Raw genomic sequence first — 9,879 nt, 5'->3', positions numbered from 1 at the left:
TGAACTATCCCCATGACGTGGTGTCACGGGCATCAGTGCCCCGTCACAGATGAGAGGTCTGTACTCACCAGTTCCAACCACGGTACAATACAGCTGCTGTGAAAGAAGTGGTTGCAGGGTAACTGCCGGACCTCCTCTTCCACTGTGTAATCCTCTTTGCACACTGGACACTCTAAACCCGTATCTGTTGGGGGATGAAATGCCTTTTACCGTGAACAAGCAAAAAGAACAAACTAGCCTGCTTTAACAACTAAAGGAAGGCATAAAGAAAATACACAAAGGACACCCAAGGTGGAGGCAGATAAGGAAGCATGATTTAAAAAAAAGAAAAACAATCGATTGATTGATTGATTTTAAGAAGGAGAGAGAGAGAGAGAGACATTGATTTGTTGTTCCACTTATACATTCATTGGCTGATCCTTATAGGAACCCTGACTGGGGATCAAACCGACAGTCTTGGCATATCAGGATGACGCTCTAACCAAACGAGTTATTCAGTCAGGATGGAAGCATCAACTTTATTTCAAAACGGGGTTGGAAGTGGTGGTAGACTGGGATATGAAAAAAGAACTGATGAAAGGGCCTATTCTGATAAGACCTTGATAGGAACTAATAAGGCCTACTTTTCAATGTAAAAGTTGGGAGAAATAAACTAGGGCTTAGGTTATCTGTTAGGTAAAACAGGAACAACATCTTCCTGTTTGTGATAGATTTCTGGTAGTTTCTACTTAGGAAACACTAAAAATCTGTTCACCACAATCAAACACTCATCTCAGAAATCTTAGCTCTTCACATTAGTGCCTGAAGCGACTTTTACCCTACTATTTTCTACACTACACATCCTCTTCCAGCACAGTTGCCCTAAAGTCTTCAGAATAAGTTGTAATCAAAAGTTGTGCCAGCAGGTGGCGCTGCAGAATTGCAAAGCTCTGGGGTAGCTCAGGCTCCAAGTTCAGACAGAAAGCCTCCTTCTAGGAGAATAGCAGCTAGTCTACGTCTCCAGCGGCAGGGGTCTGTCTGCATCATGTCCCACAACACTTAAGGCAGTTGGAGTAAGACTACAGTTTAGTAGACTCACTCCTTCCTCCCATTCCCACTATGTTCACCCTAATTCTAGCTTTTACTTCTCATTTCTAGTCTACTATAACAGGCTCCCAGGTAGCGCTCCCAACACCAGGCCTTCAACTTCACAAATATGTCCTTCATTTTGGTTCCTACTCATTTCCCCTCATACCAGCTTCATAGCACTCTCCAGGTCATCTTCACTTAAGATTGTCAGCTGGTGCCTCAAAACTCAACAACTTCAAAATTACTACATTACTACATCACCTCCTCCTGATAATGGCAGCACCACTGCTGTAGTTACAAAGTTATATTATCTTAGAATAATCTTTGACCTTTGCCCTCCTTCATCCCATTATGCAATCAGTGATGAAAGCCTTTTGTCTTCTGCATCTATCCTTTTTCAATCTACTTTAGACACTACCTCCAAAGTACTGTAATCTACCCTAAATACCACTTAAATTTCCTTATTCCTCCATTTGGGGTCCTACAAATTTTACCTACTCTCAAAATACTTAGCCCCAACTACTCTGCCACAGTTCCAATGTCCTCTATAACAAGGCCCCACCCTTCCTATCCAGTTATACCTCCTATTATTACCCAAACCAGATTCTACTTCAGGTCTAATGAAGTCAATCTCCTTATATCTGATTCAGACACACCATGTCCATACTGACATTTTTATACTGGTTCATACTTTTCCTTAAATAGAACCACTGTATAAGATGAGCCATCCTGTTTTTAAAATCTCTAACTCTGCCTAACCAGGCAGTGGCGCAGTGGATAGAGCGTCAGACTGGAATCTGGAGGACCCAGGTTCGAAACCCCAATCACTAGCTTGAGCCCGTGAGCAAGGCTCACCAGCTTGAGCCCAAGGTCTCTGGCTTGAGCAAGGGGTCACTCGCTCTGCTGTAGCCCCCGGTCAAGGCACATATGAGAAAGCAATCAATGAACTAAGGTGCCACAACAAAGACTTAAACTTCTCATTTCTCTCCCTTCCTGTCTGTCCCTCTCTGTCACAAAAAAATATAAATAAATAAATAAAATGTGTGGAGAAACTCCAAGTCCAAAATAATGTACTTTTATCATTAAATTCCTCCAGTGCTTTTAAATATCATTTTAATTTTTTCTTGAGATTTTATTTTCATTGATTTTACAGAGGGTGGGAGGAGCGAGAAATATCAACTTATAGTTGCTTCACTTTAGTTGTTCATTACTTGCTTATCGTATGTGCCTTGATTGGGCAAGCCCAGTGTTTTGAACCGGCAACCTTAGCATTCCAGGTTGACAGTTTATCCACTGCACCACCACAGACCAGGCTTAAATATCTATTTCTAATGTACCTAACTATAGAGAAGACATGAAACAAATTCCTGCCTGACCTGGCAGTGGCACAGTAGATCAAATGTTGAACCTGGGATGAACCCCAAGGTTACCAGCTTGAGTGTGGCCTCATCTGACTTAAGTATGGATGGGTTCACCAGCTTGAGCAGAGGGTTGCTGGCTTGAGAGTGGGATCACAGACATGACCCCCAGGGTCGCTGGTTTAAGCCCAAAATCATTGGCTTGAGCAAGGGGTCACCAGCTCGGCTGGAGCCACCCAGTCAGGGCACCTATGAGAAAGCAATCAAGGAACAACTAAGGTGCCGCAACTATCAGCTGATGCTTCTCATCTCTCACTTCCTGTCTGTTCCCGCCTCTCTCTCACTAAAAAAAAAAAAAAGGAAGAAGAAGAAACAAATTCCCAACCTTTCGTTTATATCTTTTGCTATTTCTGCAGACTAAATAGTATGTGTTCAACAATATTTTTTATACTGGTATCTAATTGGAGTTTTGCTTCTCCTAGTAAATTCTTCAAGAAATCGTCATGTATTTTTGTACCTTTATTTCCTGAAAGTCATCTAATAAAAGTGGCATGCTAATTGCTCAGGAAATACCTGCTGACTAACCTTAATGAAGAAGGTAGGTACCTTCCTTAGCTGGCACCCTGGTAAGAATTTTAGGAGTGCTATAGCTTTACTTGAAGATCCTCAGTATAGGATGGCACTGGAATTTTGAACAGAGATCAGAATATGACAGAATTGGACCTACCAACTTGTTCTTGAGTTACTGTCACTGTTGGAAGAGATGTGATCTTTTCCTTGTCCGCTGGGGGAGGCCCTGTGTTTTCCAGTTGACCTAAAAGCTACAAAAAAAAAAAAAAAAAAAAGAAAAGAAGTGGTAGACATCTAACCATCCCTGGGTAATAAACTACTCTAGCTGAGAACAAACAGTGCAGATATTAGAAATGTTAGCTGCTCTTACTTCTGTGAGGCTCTGAGAGGCACAGGTTCCTCTTCCCTGCTGCTAGAACACTCATAATTGCTCTTCAACTTCAGAGTGATATTTGTGTAAGTCTACAGAGACCCATCATTACAAGACCCACTTTTGGGCACAAAGCAACTTTAGAGGCAGAAAAAGGGTTGGGATGTCGGAACAAAACTAAAACTTAACATAAAGTAATACTTAACTGATTTAAAAACTTCATTTTGCTGGAAAGAATAAAAGGGTGGGAGTAAGGAAAGTAGCACAAAGCCAAGAAATAGCTAAATTACTGCCTATAAGCTTGGATATAAACATGCTTTCTATTCTCAGCAATCCACAAGTGAAATAAAAAACCAATTAACATTAACAAGGGAAAACAATTATACCTAGCATAGGTCCCTACTTAGCTTCATCTAGCAGAAACCCCTGCTTCAGCACATGAGGAGACCCTCCATTTTTTGTGAAGTAACTTGTTAATAGTATTAAACAAGAGGCCGAAAACACAAAATACTGTTACAAGAAAAGTATCCGCTTCCTATAGAGGTAAAGCTATCTTCTAATCTTCTAAAAAGGCCCTAAGACCTTGAAGATACGTGGATGCTGAACTAAACCAATAAACCATTTATCACTCTAGTAAAATGCAAACCCACAAACTCAAAATATTAAGGAAAGCAGAGTGACAGACTTTCAGAAAGTAGAAGGAAAGCAGGAAGCCTGTGGAACGATGAGACACACTGAACAGAGACCTTGAAAAGGTAACTTCTCACCTGGGTTACAATGGCATCAAGCCCTGTTTGACCCCAGGCATAGTCCCCAGGGTTGGAGTGCAGCATCCCGCTCCTGTACATGAGATGAGACAGACAGCATTAGATGCAGTGACCAGGCTTGGTCTTATACCATAGAAAAAACTGGCAGAGAGATCCTGTAGTCTCTTTCAGACCTGCAAAGTCACTAGCTCTCTAAAATCAAATGGCAAAGAATCTCTCGATATTTTGAGAGTCAAACAGATTATCCAGATAGTTTCCCATTCTCTAGGAATTTTTCCTAAACTGAATGGAATATAAAATGTGAAGCTACCTAAAATACCACATGACATACAAGAGCAAAAGGAGTGACTTATTATCTGTTGGTTAAGAAAAACTGTCTTTACAAATGTACTAACACTGAGGTCAAAGCTAGCACCCTGTTTTATATTCTAGACTAAAACTTATTGTCTTCTCTGTGACCACTTAAATTAAATATAGATGGAGCGGCTTTCCCTTCAAGACTGGGGAAAGTCTATATACAGCAGACCTCGCTCATTCAAAACGGTTGCCTGTGATACTGGAAAGTGGAGCTTTCACATACAGAACTAGCCATAGCAGTCTCTCTGAATCACAACTTAAGACAATTACAAAGAGATTCAGCAGCATCTCTTTTTGGAGCTGCTGTGCACTGACTGCCCTTGTTGACTTAGAGAACATATTTATAGAAAACAGAGGTTGGAAAACAGGGTAACTGTGTGAATGAACTGAGGTGCCTCTGAGCAAAGAAAGCCTTCTGGGGCAGTCAAAAAGGACAAAGTAATTGTCCAGACAAAAGGAAATTCTATCTTTAACCCCAACCATAAGTAAGTGTGAGTTAGTTATTCTGATACTGAATAACTTTTGTTTCTTGATGAACCTTCTTCCTTTGAAAAAAGGAAGTGAAACATTATGTTTTCAATTTCAGAAAATCTTAAGGAATAAAATCTTCCCATATAATAAAGAGAAACCCACAAATCAGATACCAAGCCTGGCAGAGACTACTTTATACAACCTGGAATCAGACACATCCAGTGCCCAGACATCCTGGAGACCAGGAAGACCCTCGTGAGCCTGAACAATAAAAATTAGTTCTTTTTTTTTTTTTTTTAATTTTTTGACAGAGAGAGAGAGTCAGAGAAAGGGACAGATAGGGACAGAGAGACAGGAAGGGAGAGAGATGAGAAGCATCAATTCTTTGTTTCAACACCTTAGTTGTTCACTGATTACGTTCTCATATGTGCCTTGACGGGGGGGGGGGTCCTACAGCAGAACAAGTGACCCCTTGCTCGAGCCAGCAACTCCGTGCTCAAGCTGGTGAGCCTGTGATCAAGCCAGATGAGCCCATGATCAAGCCAGTGACCTCGGGGTTTCGAACCTGGGTGTTCTGCATCCCAGTCTGATGCTCTATCCACTGCGCCACCTCCTGGTCAGGCTAGTCCTCATTCTTTAAAAAAAACTTATTTTAGAGAGAGAGAGATAGGGAGAACAGCAAGAGAGAAACATTAACCTGTTGTTCCACTTATTAATGTATTCATTGGTTGATTCTTGTATGTGTCCTGACCAGGGATCGAACCCACAACCTTAGTGTATCAGGATGATGCTCTAACCAACTGAGCTACCCAGCCAGGAAAAAATAAGTTATAATTAAGTTTGGGCTCAGCAAATAATGGCCTGCCAATCACATTTGTGTACTCACCGATGTAGCTTTTTCTCTTTCTTACCATGGCACAGACTCTAGTTGCTAAAATGATGCTACTCCAGAAGAATAAAACAAAAGGTAGATAGTTACTTGCCAGGTAAAAGGGTGTGGGGATCCACCGGGAACTGCAGAATTTGCAAGGAACCCTGCAAAGATCTGCTGTATTATTCTGTTGGGAAACAAAAAACGAGGTAAGACAACAGACTAATGAAAGTACTCTACAAATACCTGTGGCTGACCAATCACTCCGACTCCTTCCTCAAGCCACTATGGCTTTTTATTATTATATAATGGATAACACCAGACTCAGTCTGCTACCTAGTAGAGTAACAGATTTTTGTGAATTAGGCTGGAAAGGAATCTGACTGTACGGTGTTATTTTCAATCCATGGCAGCAATATGAGGAAACTGAAAAAGATGCTAAGCCAACGGGATTCCGGGCCCATCTCCCTGTAATAAGGGTAGTTCCATTTTTATGTGTGTTATACTTGGGTTTCTGTATAAGATACTACTTAACGGACACTTCAAGAAATTTTTTTGAGAATTCACTTTACAAACACATATCAACATGATGCAAATACTCATAAAAAACATACTCACACTTAAAACTTGTTTGAATACTTTAAGATATCACATCTAACCAGTACTTTATACTAATGAGTTGGTCACTGTTACTCAAGAGACAATGGTGTATTGTCTCAGGGGAAAAAAAAATCAATGCACAAATTTTGCCCCTAGGTTTGTTTTCTGAATGATAAGCACTGCCCCCACAAACTTTACTGAGATATAATTCACATGATATGTACAGGGGGTCCTTGAGTGGACACAGTTCCATTCCTACAACAGTGATGTAACCCAAATTTTGGTGTAAGTTGAAACACACCCTAGCCTAAGTCACTTACCTATCCTAACACAGTTGTAAAATCATAATAAAAACACAACTAAGCCACAGAAAATGGAAAAGATATAAATATACTGTACAGTGTACTGCATATTCTTCTGCCATGTGCTACCAAACAAGTTTGCCCACATAGTTCATAAGCATAAGCTGAAACACATCTCAACTTTTTTTTTTTTAGTTTTAATGGGGAGTGAGCATCATAAACTCAAAATGTCATATGTTGAGACTGTCATACCCCATGGACCTCCTGTACTTTTTTGTGGGGGATTTTTCCGAAGTGAGAAGTGGGGAAGAGGCAGACAGACAGACTCCCACATGCCCAACTGGGATCCCAACTGGGATCCACCTGACATGCCCACCAGGGGGCGATGCTCGGGCCCCTCTGGGGTGTTGCTCCACTGCAAACAGAGCCGTTCTAGCTCCTGAGGCAGAGGCCACAGAGTCATCCTCAGCGCCCGGGCCAACTTTGCTCCAATGGAGCCTTGGCTGCAGGAGGAGAAGAGAGAGACAGAGAGGAAGGAGAGGGGGAGGGGTGAAGAAGCAGATGGGTGCTTCTCCTGTGTGCCCTGGCCAGGAATCGAACCTGGGACTTCCACATGCTGGGCCAACACTCTACTGCTGAGCCAACTGGCCAGGGCCCCCTATACTTTCAATTGCCTCGTTCCCACTTTACTTATCAGGCCAACCATCAATTTGTTGTTCTACTTATCTATACATTCATTGGTTGATTCTTGTATGTGCCCTGACAGAGGATCAAATGGGCAACCTTGGTGTATTGGAACACTTTAACCAACTGAAATACCTGGCCAGGGCTTAGTGAGTTCTAATTTTATTGCAGCATAACTGACATATTAGTTTCAGGTGTACAACATGATTTGATGTTTGTATATTGCAAATTATCACAATAACACTAGTTAACATTCATTACCATGCCCAGTTTAAGGGGGGCAGGGGCAGGGGGAGAGAGATGGTGAGAGAGAAGGAGGGAGGAAAAGAGAAGCATCAACTCGTTCCACTTAGTTGTGCACCCACTCATTGCTTCTCATATGTGCCCTGACCGGGACTAGAATCAGAGCCCTCAGAATCCAGCAGGTGACCCGAGGATCAAACTGGCAAGCTCTATGTGCTCCAGGATGAGGAGTTTCCACTGTGCTACCAGCCAGGGCAAAAAAAATACTTTAAAGCAGACATGACCATCCTAACTTGCTTATTAATAAGGATTTTACACACATTACTTATATTGGCAGTAATAGTGAAACTGGAGAGTAATACACCTTCTCCAAGCCACAGGAGTATTATTATATATATCTCAATAAAGTTTGTGGGGGCAGTGCTTATCATTCAGAAAACAAACCTAGGGGCAAAATTTGTGCATTGATTTTTTTTCCCCTGAGACAATACACCATTGTCTCTTGAGTAACAGTGACCAACTCATTAGTATAAAGTACTGGTTAGATGTGATATCTTAAAGTATTCAAACAAGTTTTAAGTGTGAGTGTGTTTTTTATGAGTATTTGCATCATGTTGATATGTGTTTGTAAAGTGAATTCTCAAAAAAATTTCTTAAAGTGCCCGTTAAGTAGTATCTTATACAGAAACCCAAGTATAACACACATAAAAATGGTCAAGAAACAAATAGTGTGGTGGGATCTGTGTTCCTTTCTATGGCCATGGCTCTTTCACTCTGTAGATACCTAATAATTATATTAAAATAAGTTTAAGTGAAAAATCAAAAAGACATAAATTAAAACAAAAGTATTATTTTTGTCTATCAGATTAGAAAAAATAAAGGTTGATAACATCTAATTTGTAGGGTGTACTTTCAAATACTATTGATGAGCATATAAGAGCACCAGTCTTTCAGAAGGGCAATACTGTTAATTTTTTTAAAAAATTTAATTTATTGGCCCTGGCTGGTTGGCCATTAGTCAAAAGGAAAATGTAGTAATAGACCAGACTAGGGTTTTTCAACCACTGGTCCACTGACTGGTTTGCCAGAAATTCTGTGCCAGTCCATGAAAGAATTAAAGTTAACTTCCCTGATGTTGTATGAAAATTCTAGGCCCAACAATCTCAGTCAAATTCATTTATGCTCAGGATGACTTCTGCCTTAGCAGTTTCCAAAATAATTCTTCTATTTTCACCGGCCCCCATATATAAAAAGATTAAAAATGACTGGACTAGTCATACAATTTCCTATGGAATAAAAAGGCAAAGCAACCAAGGAGTACTGATTGAAGCCAATATGTTCATATTGATATTTTATTAGTTCGACAAGAAATTTAGAAGCAGGATTTTAAAATTTGAACCCTGCCTACTTGAACTGTTATGTGGCCCAGCTCAAGGGCTATGTGAAAACAATGTAGACAGCCTAGTGCCTGAAAAATTCGAGACATTTGATAAAGTTTACCTTCTGCTCTCTTAGATTGCAGACAGGCTGTAATGCTGCCTAAGGATATTCATTTTGTGTTTTTAAGCATTCACACAGTAGAAAGAACAAATTGTGGTAACTCTTTTCATTATTTGACAACTGAAAAAGAAAATCTTCTTGAAAGCATTTTATTTCCATTATAGGAAACTCAGCAGACACTTTATTAGTCCAACAGGACAGAAATTATCAGCTAATAATCAAAGACACACAAGTCGATTACTTAATTCTGATGCCCAACTCTCTTACTAATTTAAGGACTACGAACAAGAGCTGCTACCTAAAATGCATAGATACAAATAATCTGACCAAATTGAGATTATATGAGCATCAAAATGAATAATAATTAAAATTAAGTCCATGAGTCCAAGCTAAAAAGTCAACACACAGACAAATAAGGTAGGGCGGGGAGAAGACAAAATCTTTTTTTTTTTTTTTTTACAGAAGATTGTTTATTACCTATAGGAGGAATCATAGAAAAGGAAAACTTATTTTACAGCCATTATAGTATTAATTCAGGTAAGAATCATTAATGGATACTAGTATCATTAGATAAAAAACTGTTAAGACACAAGATAGTCACTCAATCTACAATATGACTCAGATTATTTATTAATCACAAAGGACAAAGGATACATTTATAAGGACAACTTGGCAAATACTGCCTTAACAAACCCATGATTAATCAAGCTGACATCTT

General features: G+C 40.0%; 1 protein-coding gene across 2 annotated transcripts in view; it reads right to left on the bottom strand.

Moving 5' to 3' along the window:
- RNF115 (ring finger protein 115) overlaps positions 1–9,879 on the bottom strand; it is an 85,560-nt gene that overhangs the window by 8,876 nt on the left and 66,805 nt on the right. For both annotated transcript variants that reach the window (XM_066362093.1, XM_066362092.1), the window contains exons 5-8: positions 5,945–6,019; positions 4,134–4,206; positions 3,154–3,247; positions 69–184 (exon numbers count right to left, since the gene is read on the bottom strand). In XM_066362093.1, the coding sequence (XP_066218190.1) occupies positions 69–184; positions 3,154–3,247; positions 4,134–4,206; positions 5,945–6,019 (358 nt within the window). The remainder of the gene's footprint in view (positions 1–68; positions 185–3,153; positions 3,248–4,133; positions 4,207–5,944; positions 6,020–9,879) is intronic.

The sequence above is a fragment of the Saccopteryx leptura genome, chromosome 2 (genome assembly GCF_036850995.1).
Source record: "Saccopteryx leptura isolate mSacLep1 chromosome 2, mSacLep1_pri_phased_curated, whole genome shotgun sequence".
In the NCBI taxonomy this organism is placed as follows: domain Eukaryota; kingdom Metazoa; phylum Chordata; class Mammalia; order Chiroptera; family Emballonuridae; genus Saccopteryx; species Saccopteryx leptura.
This window is presented reverse-complemented; position numbering and strand designations above follow the sequence as displayed.